The sequence below is a fragment of the Chrysochloris asiatica genome, unplaced genomic scaffold, assembly GCF_000296735.1.
Source record: "Chrysochloris asiatica unplaced genomic scaffold, ChrAsi1.0 scaffold00132, whole genome shotgun sequence".
Classification (NCBI taxonomy): domain Eukaryota; kingdom Metazoa; phylum Chordata; class Mammalia; order Afrosoricida; family Chrysochloridae; genus Chrysochloris; species Chrysochloris asiatica.
In genome coordinates, this window is record NW_006408650.1 from 2,709,412 (window position 1) to 2,724,204 (window position 14,793).

At 56.0% G+C, this 14,793-nt stretch overlaps 2 protein-coding genes across 2 annotated transcripts in view; one reads left to right on the forward strand and one right to left on the reverse strand.

The window, feature by feature from the left end:
* The first annotated feature begins 1,144 nt into the window (after positions 1–1,144).
* Positions 1,145–8,616, forward strand: SGSH (N-sulfoglucosamine sulfohydrolase). Its single transcript, XM_006869644.1, has 8 exons — positions 1,145–1,241; positions 2,624–2,784; positions 4,452–4,557; positions 4,709–4,859; positions 5,172–5,328; positions 5,767–5,848; positions 6,376–6,579; positions 8,057–8,616. Exons 1-8 carry the CDS (start codon positions 1,145–1,147, stop codon positions 8,614–8,616), a joined length of 1,518 nt encoding a protein of 505 aa, XP_006869706.1.
* Positions 8,617–10,231: 1,615 nt separating this feature from the next.
* CARD14 (caspase recruitment domain family, member 14) overlaps positions 10,232–14,793 on the reverse strand; it is a 24,355-nt gene continuing 19,793 nt past the window's right edge. The window contains exons 17-20 of the mRNA XM_006869645.1: positions 14,441–14,611; positions 12,369–12,490; positions 11,008–11,123; positions 10,232–10,439 (exon numbers count right to left, since the gene is read on the reverse strand). Coding sequence (XP_006869707.1) covers positions 10,232–10,439; positions 11,008–11,123; positions 12,369–12,490; positions 14,441–14,611 — 617 coding nt within the window. The remainder of the gene's footprint in view (positions 10,440–11,007; positions 11,124–12,368; positions 12,491–14,440; positions 14,612–14,793) is intronic.

Sequence of the window (14,793 nt, forward strand, 5' to 3'; positions counted from 1 at the left end):
AGAAGGATGATGTTAAGTGCTGTCAAGTCGGTTTCAACTCATAGTGATCCTGATAGGGTTTCTGAGGAGCAGCTGCGGGGTTTGAACTGCCAACCTGTGGTTCAAAGTCCAGTGCTGATCCACAGCAGGAAGCCTAGTCGATGGGGGTGTGACTGGCCAACCCCTCATTACACATCCCCCCACCCAAACCCTAAGGGACTTTCTTCAGTCCTCCCAAAATCCAGTAAACGATTTCCTAATAAGCCTACAGACTAATCAGACATTTCTTCTCCCAAGAGACTTTGTTTCCGGTTTTGTTTTGTTTTTCCCTCCTTAGGGGATCTTCTTTAGAAAAATTTTATTGTGGTGAAAATATACGCAGCAAAAGGTTCTCCAGGGCACCAGTTTCTCCCTGTCCAGTTAACTCTGGCAACCACTGCGTTCTTCAGTTCACTCCAAACCCATCCGCAGATGTAATGGGACACGGCGGGGGCGGGGCGCAAAGGCAAGAGGTCTGGAGGCTCCGAGGCTTTGCAAATACGCACCAAGCGGCTCCACCCACTACGGCGGACTGCGGCGCTGGGGGGGGGGGGGGTCTCAGCAGGAGGCCTCGCTTACCCGCCCCCACCTGTAGCATTCCCGTCCCCAGCGGGGTCCCAGAGATTCTAGAAGGTTCTGAGAGAACGTCAGAGGCTCTTCGTTAATTCACGCCCAGCATCCTCATCTTCAGTGGCCTGGAGGCCCCCTCCCCACCACGCATAAAAGCGGCTCCAGCCCCTACCCCAACGTCTCCCTTGGCTCTGGACAGATGCACCCCCACCATGCAGCTGCCAGCTGTGGGGACCCCGAGTCATCAGAGGTCCCGGGTCCTCTGCAAGACCCAAGGTGGTGAGTATGCGGTAGGGGGACGGTGCGACCTGGGTTCCCGCTTCGGCAGCCCCCTGGACCCTTAGGTTTCCCGAGCTCCTCGCCTGGGCTGCTTTCCGCCCGGAGGCCGCACACTCACCGGACGCCGAAGCCCGGGGTCTCCAGACGTCTCCGCAGCAGCGTCCGCAGGATCCGCAGGGGGAAGGGACGAGGCGGGGCCAGGCGGGGGCGGGACCTGAGTGGGGCGTGGTCATGCGCTCACGTGACCGGGCGGGCGGGCGGACCCTTAGCCACAACCATGCACAGGCTGGGGCCCACCGGTTGCTTGCTGCTGTTCGGCTTGGGACTGTGCTCTGTGCCCGGGGCGCGCGCCCGGAACGTGCTGTTGATCCTCGGTGAGTACCATCTGTGCCCACCTGCCGTGGCCCCGCACTGCTCTCGCGTGGCTACCTGCCTTGCCCCACAAGTGGCCATTCGCCTGGTCCCCACCCATGGTCCTTGCCTACCCTAGGTGCCCTACGGTCCCCAAAGCCTTTCAGTCCTCCGACTCCGTGCCCTGCTACCCCAGACCTGCTCCTCCTAGAGAAGAGGGACTGGAGGGGACACCCTCACCCCACGCCTGCTCTGACCCATAGCTCCCACCTCTATCCATCCAGAACGGCCTGGGTGACACTGTGGGCCCCCGCGCAGGAGACTCCCGGTGACCACGCACCCCCGAGGGGACAGCTGGGATACCACAGCTCCCACCTTCCCTCAGTGATGATAACCCCTATGTTTACCTTCTCCTTCAGGCCCCAGAGCAGGGTCACAGCCCTGCCCCCCACTCACCTCCCCCAGCTTCCCCAGAACCCCAAGTTACTCAGTACCCGCTGGTCACATGACTTCCGGTTCTGGTGACTGGCTAGCCTAAAGCTCTCGGATTCTTTCCTGTTCTGAGGTCTGGCACCCAGCCAGGCCCACGCTTTCTGATTAGTAAGCTTAACTGTGGTCTTCAGCAGAATAGTCTTTCTGCTAATGGAAACACAAACAGCTCCGGGCCAGGAAGGGATTCTGCCCTCTGCCCACTGCCCCCGTCAGGAGGAGTTTACACAGGATACATCCCTGCAGGGCCTGGAATCAGAACGGGTTCTGAATCCTCCCAGAGCCAGGGCATTGTGTGCTGGTCAGACTTCCCCCTGGGTCCACTTCAGAGCAGGGCTGGGGCAAGGGCAGCCCCTGAGGTTCCCACTGGCTTCTCCCAGGGTAGAGGTAAGAAGCCTCGTGTGTTTGTAGGAGGCCAGGGTCCAGTCTTGACTCCCCAGTGCCCAGCTGGGTGGACCTCAGGTGCTTCCTACAGGGCAAGGGGGTGGGGCTAGACAAGCTTCAGGGTCTCTCTAGCCTCTAGGTGGGACAGGTGTACCAGTGAAAGACAGTGGACAAGACATAGACATGACCACCCAGGCAGGCCCTCACTGGGGCTCTCCTGGCCCAGGGACCTTACTCAATAGTGGGTTTCGTCTGCGCCTTCAGCTGTTATCTAACATGCCTGCCATGTATCATGCCCCTCCTGGTTCCTTTTCTACCAAGCAGGTGCATACTCCTGGGTTCTGTGCCCACCCAAGACTCATGCCTGCTAAGAGGAATGCCCACCTGGGTATCAAACCAAGCCAGGTATCATGCCCCAGGTACCAAACCAGCCCATTCATCACTGAGCAGAGCCCTAGGTCTCCCTCACTCGCACACACTATTCTTCCCAGCCCCCCTCACCATGTTCTTCCTCTGTCCCTCCCCTTCTCAGCGGATGACGGGGGCTTTGAGAGTGGTGTTTACAACAACAGTGCCATTGCTACCCCGCACCTGGACGCCTTGGCCCGCCGCAGCCTGATCTTCCGAAATGCATTTACCTCCGTCAGCAGTTGCTCTCCCAGCCGGGCCAGCCTCCTCACCGGCCTACCCCAGGTGGGCACAGGTGGGAGGATGGGGAGGTGAGGGGAGAGAACCTGAGGCCAGGAGAGGGGGAAGCAGGACTAGAGTCCAGGCTTCTGAGTGGGAGGGACATCCCTCTCTAGTCTCCCCCACTGAGGCCTACACTGAGTATCTCCTGGGTCCAGTGTGGTCAGAGTGTGTGACCCTGCACCTCAGTTTCTTCATCTGTAAAAGGATGGCATCCCCTTTGGAAGAACGTTACGGGTATTAGATGATGCCTTAGTTGTCTGTTGTTAAGTGCCGTGAAGCCAGTTCTGACTCATAGTGACCCTGTATAGGGTTTCTGAGGAGTAACTGGTGGGTTTGAACTGCTGACCTTGTGGTTGGCGCGCCAGTACTTATCCTACAGCACCACATCAGAACCCCTTTAGTTAATTCCTTAGTGCAGCTATAGCAGAAAGACCACAAGGGAGCTACTTAAAAACCAGAAATGTATCCTCTCACAGTTAGGAGACTAGAAACCCGAATTGAGAGCACCAGCGCTGGGGAAAAGTCCAGGTCTACTGTCAGCATCTGTGGGCCCAGCGTTCCCTGGAGATCTCCGTGTGTCTCGGCATCAGTCTTCCCCTGGATCTAGGAGCTTCCCAGGGCAGGGACCCAGGTCTCCTGTCAGCATCTGTAGGCCCAGCGTTCCCTGGAGATCTCCGTGTGTCTCGGCATCAGTCTTCCCCTGGATCTAGGAGCTTCCCAGGGCAGGGACCCAGGTCTCCTGTCAGCATCTGTAGGCCCAGCGTTCCCTGGAGATCTCCGTGTGTCTCGGCATCAGTCTTCCCCTGGATCTAGGAGCTTCCCAGGGCAGGGACCCCAGGTCCACAGGACATAATCCACTCCTGGTTCTTCTGTTTTGGTGGTCGTAGATCCGTCTGAGCTTGGCTTACTTCTCCTTTTGTATCTCAAAAGAGATTAACTCAAGATACAACGTAGTTCTATGGATTGCATGGGACCTCATTAACACCACAGAAGTGATGGCATGGGGTGGCTACCTCAGGTCAGGGCTTACCACATCAAATCACACCAGACTGTGTGAGATTAGGCCTTACCATGAAGGTCATCAAACCTTCCCTGTCACAGGTGAGATCAGACGTGACACTTGTAGGCCTGCCATGTACTGCTAACGGTTCATTCACATTCACACAGGGCCTGGGTTTTTAACACCCACACTATTTCATTTATAACATAAAGACATGTGATGACAGGGTGCCTATTGCCGTCCTCCTGACTTTACAGTAGAGTGTTCGAAAGAAGTCAGACACCCCTAGTTGAAGCAGACACCTCTCAGCCCCCCTAGTTGAAGCAGACACCCCTCAGCCTCCTTAGTTGTAGCAGGAAACCTCTTGATCCCCCCTAGTTGTAGCAGGAAACCCCTTGATCCCCCCTAGTTGTAGCAGGAAACCCCTTGATCCCCTCTAGTTGTAGCAGACACCTCTCAGCCCCCCTAGTTGTAGTGGTCACCCCTTGGCCTCCTCTCCTTTCTGCTGGCATCTCACTTCCCCAAGAGGGACCCAGGGGTTAGGCAAAGAGTCTGGAGGCCTATAAAAGCTCAGTGGGGTTGGTCACCTAGTCAGGGACCCAGAGAGGGCCCTCTGCTGCTGACCGTGGGGTGGGCAGGGCCGGCCTCACTGAGCACACCTCTGCCGCAGCACCAGAACGGCATGTATGGGCTGCACCAGGACACCCACCACTTCAACTCCTTTGACAAGGTGCGGAGCCTGCCACTGCTCCTCAGCCAGGCCGGTGTTCGCACAGGTGAGAGACCAGATGTGCTGATGTCACCTGCCTTGAGCACCTGGCTGGGCTGTGGATCCATAAGACTCAGGCACCTGGATGCGCTTGGGTGGCGAGGGGAGGGGAGGAGGTGGGAGGGGTGTCCTGGCAGCTCCGTGCCCACCCTGCGCAGGGATCATTGGGAAGAAGCATGTGGGACCCGAGGTGGTGTACCCATTCGACTTCGCCTACACGGAGGAGAATGGCTCCGTCCTCCAGGTGGGACGCAACATCACCAGGATAAAGCTACTGGTCCAGAAATTTCTGCAGTCCCAGGACGCCAGGTGGGACAGGCCCCGCCCCTGCCCCTCACTCAACCACTCACACCCATTGCCAGACCCTCAACTCCCAGTCCAGAGCCTTAGGTGGAATCTAGGAGTCTCCAGTCTGCTGGAGTAGAAGGTTCCAGGTGCTTGAACTAATGAGGCCAGAGGAAGAGGGGACCTGGGGCTGTGAGGGTCCCATAGCCTTAGGATATTGGGGCATAGGCAGAGCTGAGAGACAGGGCCGGGCTGAGAGGTAGGCTCCTTCCTAAAGGACTAGGGTCCCTGGAGTAGAGAGTGACAATGCCCACTAGCCCCTTCCTCCACCTGCAGACCCTTCTTCCTCTACGTTGCCTTCCATGATCCCCACCGCTGTGGGCATTCGCAGCCCCAGTACGGAAGTTTCTGCGAGAAGTTCGGCAATGGAGAAAGCGGCATGGGGCGCATCCCAGACTGGACCCCCCAGACCTACAATCCCCAGGACGTGCAGGTAGGGGAGGGGCTCAGGCCTTGTTCCCAAGGCTCCCTCTGCTTTTCTAAACCCCTGGGGCGGGGGATCCTAGTCCTCACTGTGCTCATAACCCCGCCCAGCCTGGTGACATCAAAGGGAAGAGCCCTCTTCCTTGTGCAGTTCTGGGTGCCCCTGTCCACACACTCACACATAGAGACACACGCACACACTCACATACATACACACACGCGTGCACACACACACACACACACACTCTGCACTCATGTCCCCGCCCAGCCTGGAGTGTCACCATTGGAAAGAGGCCTCCGGCTGAATTGGAGCCAGGTCCCACTGTAGGGCCAGCAGACAGAGTGGGACGGTTCAGTGACATGGGTTACTCCGGTCCCATGAAGGCAGTGGTTTCCGGTCAGGGAAGAAAGCAGGTCCCTCACCTCACCCACACTCCGCCCTCCCCAGGTGCCTTACTTCATCCCTGACACTCCAGCTGCACGAGCTGACCTGGCTGCTCAGTACACCACCATTGGCCGTATGGACCAAGGTGGGTGCTGGAAAGCCGGGCAATGGGAGTGGACATTTCTTTTGGGGGTGGGCCACTATTCACCTTCCTGTGGGGATTGTATCTTTATCATATTCATGTGGGCGACATTAATTCCCAGGGACCTGTGGATGGGGTGGGCTTGGAGAGAACCCCACTATCCTCCCAGCAGTCTAAGTCCCTTGCCAGCATGCAGCCCACTTCCCCACCCCCAGCAGGCCTTCCCCTAACTCCTCCCATCCAGGGGCTGTCTTCCAGCTGGAGTCGGACCCTCTTAGTTCTGTGGAACACACACAGATCCCAGAAAACACAGAAACCTGTGTAGGGCAGCCACAGCTGTGTGTGGGGTGACCGGACCCCCTGGAGGGGAGGAGTCAGTGGACCGTGTGCTGGTGAGGGACTGGGACTGCTGGGAGGATGGTGAGGACAGGGAAAAGGGGGCGTGAGTGAGCAGGATTCCTCATGCATATGGGGCATCCGGCACTTCTGCCACGTGTGCACTGAGCCCTGCTCTCCCCCACCCCCCACAGGGATTGGTCTTGTGCTCCAGGAGCTGCAGGGAGCCGGGGTCCTGAATGACACCCTGGTGATCTTCACATCTGACAACGGAATCCCCTTCCCCAGCGGTAGGACCAACCTGTATTGGCCGGGCACGGCAGAGCCTTTTCTGCTGTCATCTCCCGAGCACCGCCGTCGCTGGGGCCAGGTCAGCCAGGCCTACGTGAGCCTCCTAGGTAAGGCCTGTCTGTCTGAGCTGGGGGGTGGGGGGCGACCATGCTGCTCCTAGGGCCAGTCAGGTGTTGAAAAGGAGACTCAGGAAGGTGTAGCCTGTCGTCCAGGGCCACACAGCTTGTACGCTGGGATGTGGTCTGAGCCTCGCTGCCGTCCAGGCCTTGGCTATATACCACACACTCAGCGGTGCTCACCGAATCACCAGGACCAAAACCTAAATCAAACTCACTGCCGTCAGTCGATTCTGACTCACGGTGACCCTTGAGGACAGGGCAGAGCTGCTCCAGGAGCCTTCTGAGGCTCGGTCTTCAGGGAAGCAGAACACCTCAGCTTGCTCCCGCAGAGCAACTGCTGGGTTTGAACCACCAAACTTTTCTGGTTAGCAGTGCCTAACACGCAGCACTAATTACAGCCCCCCACCCCCACCCCCAAGGAGCTCTGGTAGCGTAGTGGTTACGAATCAGGCTGCGAACTACAAGGTCAGCAGTTTGAAACTACCAGCTGCTCCGCAGGAGAAAGATGAGGCTTTCTGCTCCCGTAAAGATTTATAGCCTTGGAAACCTTGTACAGGGTCGCTATGAGTCGGAACCGACTCCATGGCACATAACAACAACAACAACAACCCCCACCCCCAGGCACTGACTCAGCTGTCCTGGGTCCAAGAACCTGTATTTCTTATAAGTCCCCAAGTGAGGCTGCTACTATTGGTCTAAAAACCCCTGTACCCCGTTATGCTGACTTCTCAGTAACCCTACATCTTGAAGAAGGCCTGGGGTCTCTCTTCCTCTATGACAGATGAGCAGACAAAACTCAGGGCATGAAAGGACTTCATGAGGGGCTCAGGGTGAAGCCATGAGTGGGGGGCACACGTATCCCCTGTGGTGGAGGTCTCTCCCTTGGACCCTAAAGCTGGGAACCCGTGTGGACACACCACAGAACAAGACTGGGTGGTCCCTCCCTACAGGGGGGACTTCCTCACTGGGCCACAGAAGGTCCTCGTGGTATGTGATGAGAGGCACCGTGGTGTCCGAGTCTTCTGGACTGTGGTAGCAATACGGCAGACTGGGTAGCTGGTGGGAACTGATTTGTATTGGCCACAGTTCAGTGTTGATTCTTCCTGCTCTGGCTCCTAGCTCTGTCGGCTCTAGACCTTCCTCGGCTTCCACCGTCCCCCATCTCCTCTTCTCTAACAACACCAATCACATCGGATTTAGGGCTCATTGTGACATGAGCTCACATTAACCTAACAATGTCCAGGGCCCTACTTCCCCACACAAGGCCACATCACAGCTACTAATAGTTAGGACTTCAACAGATCTTCCCAGAGGACACAGCGTCCAGAGAAGTGATGTGATGAGGTGTTGGGTCCACAGCAGAAACTCCCTTTGGGAGGCCTCCCAGCTCTGTGGAGGGGCTTAGATCAGCTCTCCCAGAAGTGAGCCAGGGCCCTACCACACTGAGAGCCTGTTTCTTTTTCAGATCTAACCCCCACCATCTTGGATTGGTTCTCCATTCCCTACCCCAGCTATGCCATTTTCGGCTCAAAGACCGTGCAGCTCACTGGTCGGTCCCTCCTGCCAGCACTGGAGTCTGAGCCCCCCTGGACCACTGTCTTCGGCAGCCAGAGCCTCCACGAGGTCACCATGTACTACCCCATGCGTTCCGTGCACCACGACAACTTCCACCTGGTACACAATCTCAACTTTAAGATGCCCTTCCCTATTGACCAGGATTTCTACGTCTCCCCAACATTCCAGGATCTCCTGAACCGCACCAGGGCAGGCCAGCCCACAGGCTGGTACAAAGACCTCTATCACTATTACTACCGGGACCGCTGGGAACTCTACGACCGGAGCCAGGACCCTCACGAGACCCACAATCTGGCCACTGACCCGCACTATGCCCAGCTTCTAGAAATGCTCAAGACTCAGCTGACCAAGTGGCAATGGGAAACCCAGGACCCTTGGGTGTGTGCGCCTGATGGGGTCCTGGAGGAGAAACTCTCTCCCCAGTGCCGGTCACTCCATAACGAGCTATGAGTGTCTCGGCAACACGAGTCCTCTCCCCCCAATGTGGTCCCCATGACCAGACGGGCCATCTCAGCAGGTGATGGAGAAGAGGCTGCAGCTCTGGCCACTCCTCTTCCTTCCTGCCTCGGCCTTAGAGAGCAGAGCAGAATGTGCCCCCTTCCATGGTACTACCACCGTAAGGGGCACCATTGTCCTTGAGTCCACACTGTGTCCCAGCACAGGGATTCTAGAGCGAACCTGGGGTAGGACAAAGGGGTCTTGTCTTCTGGGCTGGTTTGGAACCCACAGGTATTTCTGAGCCTTCACCATGAAGAGAGGTGGGCTGGCCCTAACCGTGCTCCATGTGGGAACATGGTCTGTTGATTTTAATCAGCTTCTGGTTTTGAGGACCCTCTAAAAGATACTTTAGTATTTCTACTTCCTTTGTTCTGCCCCATGTCAAGTTCTTGGGTCTATGCTAACTCAGTAGTTCACTGAAAGTCCTCCAAGTGTCCACTCTTAATTTTATGGACAAAGCAAACTCTTCTGCAGTGTTCAAGTTTAGAAACACCACCTCTAGAAGTATTAGATTGTCCCCAAATTTCTTCTAGAATGTTCCATCCTTACTGTACCACTTATGTACCCACCATGGCAGCCAACTGTACTGTAAAACTCAGGAAGTGGAACTCTCTCCCTAGAGAAGGTGGACTCCCATCACCCTCCCCTCCCCACCAGCTCCATACTGGGGGTAGGTGGGGAGAAGGCAGCAGATACCAGTATTGTAAAAGCTATTTTAGCAAATACATAGAATTTCATTTTCTGAACTTGGTTACAAAGATACCAACCGTAACTGTAATGCACCTTCCTTCATGACGCTGCTGTCAAAATAGCATTTGCTCCAGGAAGGTCCTAAGAGGGGGTCCCAGGGGATCCTGGGGTTGGAAGAAGCACGCTTTGCCCTAGGAGGGTTGAGGTGCAGCTAGGAGGACAGGTGGTCTTGGCCATAAGAAGACCCAGTTGGCACTCTGAGCCAGGTGTTTCCAGGATGCGATGCCCAGACCCACTTCAAATCCATTTCCTTCACACGGGACTTTATAGAGAGCAGTGTGTATACTAGACTTACAGAGGTATTTCCCACCAAGCCAACTAAGGTGACAGAGGGGCTTGTCCTGTTCTGCGCAGGGCCCAGGGGTCTTGTGGGCACAGCTGCCAGCCCTCAGTCTCTGCGGGTTCCAACAAGCCCTTTGACGTGTTGAGATGTGGACTGAGGTGCAGCATCCATGGAGTCAGAGCGAGCCAGCAGGCTGCAGAAAGGCAGGGCTTGCTCTGGGCTGATGTCATTACCCAGAAAGGTCCACTGGTCCCCAGTTCTGGTCATGCCAAGCCCTGCTGAGGGTGGACTGGGAGCAGAGTTCAAGGTGGAGAGCCGGGCTGCTCGCTCCCTGGATCCTGAGCCCACAGTGGGTCTATAGTCATAGGGTGGAGAGCCGGGCTGCTGCTCCCTGGATCCTGAGCCCATAGTGGGTCTATAGTCATAGGGTGGAGAGCCGGGCTGCTCGCTCCCTGGATCCTGAGCCCACAGTGGGTCTATAGTCATAGGGTGGAGAGCCGGGCTGCTCTCTGCCCAAACCCCAAGTCCACAGCGTCAGCAGGAGCTCTGTTCTGTCCACACAATCTTCTTCTGTTCGTCGGCGATGGCTGCTCGGGCACAGCTAAGCAGGGACTCGAGGTCGCTCCATCCATCAGGGGCCAGGCTGTTGTACAGACAGGGTGCCTTGTCCAGGTCCCCTTCTTCCAGCCTGGCTGTCTCCAGCAGCTGCTCCTCCGACGTGCCGAGCCGCTGCAGGGATTTCCTGGTGGGAGCAAGCAGGGCAGACTGAGATGCACGGGGCCCTGGGAGGTGGGCCCTGGGTTGGCCCCAGCCAGAGGTGCACACACCTGGGCCATGGGCAGCCCCTCCTTGAGAGGTCATGGGACATGACCTTAGCTAACCTGACATGTCAGCTGGACCCCAAATGACAGTCCCCAATGGGAGTGGGGTCTGGTTTACAACCTTCAACATAAAGAGCCACACAGGAAGGGAGACATCAGCCCATCTTGGCTTGCCACAGATGTAAGCCAAATGGGTGCCCACCTTGCTTTGGTCTGCTATCACAAGTTAGAGCCTACTAACCATATGTACCACCTAGAAGTTTCCTTGGTCGAGTTAGGGTGGTCTGGATTCTCCCCACCCCCAGCTATGCCCAGGCTCCTCCCTAGTGGTGGGGGGGACATTGTCCAGTGAGTTGTGAGGTGACCACCTGGGGACACCTGCAGGAGCCAGAACAGAGGCGTTCCTGGGAACAGAATGTGCTCCAAGGCCCATGGGAGAGGCATCCCGGGGCTCTGGGACCCCCAGCGCAGGGGCATGGGGAGACCTACTTGATCCTCTTGGCAGTCTTCTCGTTGATGGAGACATGGAGGATGATGGGAAAGATTTCAAGTCTGTGCAGGGCACAGATGGTGGTCAGTCCCAAGTCCAAGAGCCCGTGGGTGTCCTGTGTGTGGATGAGGGGAGTGGCGTGAGTGAGCCATGGCCTCAGGCATGGAAGGTGCCCCACTCCCCAGGCTGAACACAGGAACCCACAAATGGAAGGGGTTCTTTAGCCACTTTGTACATGTAACATCTTAAAAGTTTCCATTCTTTGATTTTTCACTTGGAAATCCCAGAAATTGTTAAATTGTGGGGTGGGACTGAGGTGAGTGTGGCCAAGCTGCTGAATTATGCACTGGGATGTTCCATTACCCTCTGTGGCTGTGTGTGTGTTTGTAGGGGCGTGGGGGTGGGTGTCCCATCTGGCTCCCAGCCCCGCTGGGCCCACCCCCACCTCCCCACAGACTATGTCTGCATGAATGTGATCTTTTACGGAGATTCTCTCATATCAGGGGAATTCAGAATGTTTGTGGAAAAAGTAAGAGAGAATGGAGGTCTTTCCATGAACTTTTGAAGCCCCCTCTCATATATTTGTTTAAGCCTTTAAACGAACTTACTGGATAGGTGAAAAAAAACAACCCCACATTCTAAAACCATTGTTGCCAAGTCCGATCCTACTGGCGGCAATCCCGGAGGACAGTAGAACTGCTCCAGGGGATTAGCTTGGCTGTAACCTTTATAGCAGCAGATCACCAGGCCTTTCTTACGCAGTGCTGCTGGGCGGGCTGGGACCATCGGCCTTCAGGTCAGCAGTTGAGGGCAACCTGCGTGTGCCCCCAGGGACTGGAGCGCAAGGTCACCCTGTTGTCTGCTTATTAAGTATTGATCAAACATCTCCAGAGTAGAGGACATGGCGTCTCTGGGCTGTTGAAACACTTGCCCGAGTTCACATGTGTCTCACACATCAGAAGCAGGTTGTGGCCTTTCCATGGACTTCCAGCAAACCAGAGATAGAGGGACTGTGGAGAAGTGAGGCTGAGTACCAAGTGGGACAGCTAGGAGAGTGAATGTCCGCCTATCTCCTGGTCAACCAACTGTAGCCCACTGCACGCTGTCCAGTCTGCCCAGACTTTGGAGAAAGTCCTGCACTCCCCTCCTCTAGAGAAAACCCCACTGAAGCAGACCTACAGCAATCCTGTGGAATGGAGTAGAACTGCCCCATAGGATTTCCAAGTCTGTCGATCTTTCTCCCATGCAGTGACCAGTGTGCTTGAACCACCGACCATGTGGTTAGCAGCGCCACCAGACCACCTTTCCTCTGGGCAAAAAGCTCCCCAAATACAACCTTCACCCGGGGTGCCCGGCCCACCTTTTGCATGAGAGACTCCACAGCTTGGCGGGTCACCCAGCAGCGACCACTGGACCCTTCTGGGCCCTGGATGATGTCTCCTATCAGGTTCCGGCCATTGTATTCCTCCTGGCTCAGATACTCTGCAGGTGACAGAGCAAAACAGACCTTGGGTGAGTCTTGGGACCTCAGTACATCCCACTCTTCCCTCCTGTCCTCTCTGAGGGGCTGCCATGCCTTCTGGGACCACATCTGGACCTTCCACCCCATCTTACACCAGCTTATCCTGAGTGTCTGCCTCCCCTAGCCGAATGACCTTCGAAAGCCTCTTCAACTCTATCTCTAGGAGCCGCTTGCCTGAAACACAGTAGGTGCTTACTAAAGGAACAGCATGGCGTCTGCTTGTTTTCATCTCCCTGCTAGGATGTGAATTCTAAGGAGGTGGGGTAGAGTGGGACCCTGTTCATAGAGACTGCTCATGAGTGGATAGATGAGGCATGAACCACGTCTCCTCATCTAGCTGGGGAGCCACCTTCCACGCCGAGCATTGCAGACACCCCGAGTTTGTGTCTCAGAGCAGGACCCCACTGACCAGCTTCTCTCCGTAAATACCTCTAGAGCAGCTTTGTCAGACGGGTGGAGACTTCGGGTTTACTCCCAGTAAGAACTCCCTACTCAGCCCCAGTAACCACCTCACCAAACCAAACCCACAGCTGTTGAGTGGATTCAGACTTACAACAACCGTATAGGCCAGAGTGGAACTGCCCCACGGGGTTTCTGGGGCTGCCCACCTTTATGGAAGCCGAGTGCCACATCTTTCTCCCAAAGAGCGGAGGGTGAGATTGAACTGTCAACCTTTCTGGGAGCGGCACCAATAAGACTCCTGGTTTGAGTTGTTGTTAAGTGCCGTCAAGTCGATTCCGACCCATAAAGATCCTGTATAGCGTTTCCAAGGAGCAGCTGGTGAGCTTGAACCACCAGCCTTGTGGGTCAAACAATTTTACAGTCTGACTGATGCATTAGCCCACAGTGCTACACCAGGGTGCCTGATTTGAGTTGTTGTTGTTGTTGTTATGTGCCGTGGAGTCGGTTCCGACTCACAGCGACCCTGTACAGGGTTTCCGAGGCTGTAAATCGTTACGGGAGCAGAAAGCCTCATCTTTTTCCTGCGGAACAGCTGGTAGTTTCGAACTGCTGACCTTGTGGTTCACAGCCTGATTCGTAACCACTACGCTACCAGAGTAGTGTCCCACAACATAAAGCCCCTTTCCAATAAGGTCACAATCTGAGGCTCTGGGTGGACAGGGATTTTGGTTTGAATGTTGTTAAGTGCCGTCAGGTTGGTTCCGACCCATAGCGACCCTGTATAGTGTTTCCGAGGAGCAGCTGGTGAGCTTGAACCACTGACCTTACAGTTCAAACCGCTTTGCAGTCTGGCGCATTAACCCACAGCGCCACACCAGGTTTGAATAGTGTCCCTAAAAATCCCTGTCCACCCAGAGCCTCAGATTGTGACCTTATTGGAAAGGAGCTTTGCAGACAGAATTTGTTGAGATGAGACCCTGGACTATGGTGGACTCTGAATCCAAAGGTGGGTGTCCTCGTGAGAGAAAGGAGAGTGGGTCTGAGACACAGACACACCGGAACAAGGTCCGTGAAGATGGAGAGAGAGACTGAGTGAAGTGTCTGCGAGCCAAGGACAGCTGGCCATCACCAGAAGCTGGAAGAGCGAGTGTAGGATTCTCTACTGGGGCGGGTGAGATAGCTCTGGAGAACATTGCCTCCAGCAATCAATTCCATCTTGCCAAATGACCCCTCAAAGCTGGCTGAGGAAGATGTGATGGGGAATAGAAACTGCTCAGTGGCTCCCCCCACCCCTGTTTGAGTGGTCCCCAGGCACGTGCCACACCTGCCTTAGCCCCTCTTCAGCCTTTGGAGAACTGTGACAATGAGTGCAAACAAGTCATACTCTCTGGGGCCTTGGTGTGGCACGGCCATAGCCTGGAAGCCTCCCATTGCTCTGAGGTGCGTAGACCCTGTCCTGCAGAGGCCCGGCCCTACCCTGCTCAGGTGGGTCATAGCAGAGAACGTACCTGGCAGGCATTTCTCAAAGCCTCGGTAGAGGCACAGCTTCTCCATCAGAATCTTCCCAACCACCCTGGGCACGAAGAGCACTGGCCGGGGCTGAGTAGGTCTGTGGGGGTGCACCAGGGTGTAGGGCACCAGGGTGAAGCAGCTCTCAGCCCAGAAGCACACAGACGAGTCTGGGGACACATGGACTGTCATCAGGCTGTGGTAGCTGCTCTGATCATCATCGGGTACCCCACCCATCAGCCCAAGGTTGTCAGCCCTCCCTCTCCCATCAGCCCCCCCACTGCCTGCCCTTCCCCACCCATCAGCCCCCCCAGTCAGCTCTCCCCCATCCATCATCCCCCACTATTATCAG

What these genes read in the sequence shown, in the direction of transcription:
- SGSH (XM_006869644.1), top strand. Translation starts at nt 1,145, where the DNA reads ATGCACAGGCTGGGGCCCACCGGTTGCTTGCTGCTGTTCGGCTTGGGA. An exon ending in GAACGTGCTGTTGATCCTCG is followed by an intron (nt 1,242 to 2,623) that starts GTGAGTACCATC and finishes TCCCCTTCTCAG; the next exon opens with CGGATGACGGGGGCTTTGAG. An exon ending in TCCTCACCGGCCTACCCCAG is followed by an intron (nt 2,785 to 4,451) that starts GTGGGCACAGGT and finishes CCTCTGCCGCAG; the next exon opens with CACCAGAACGGCATGTATGG.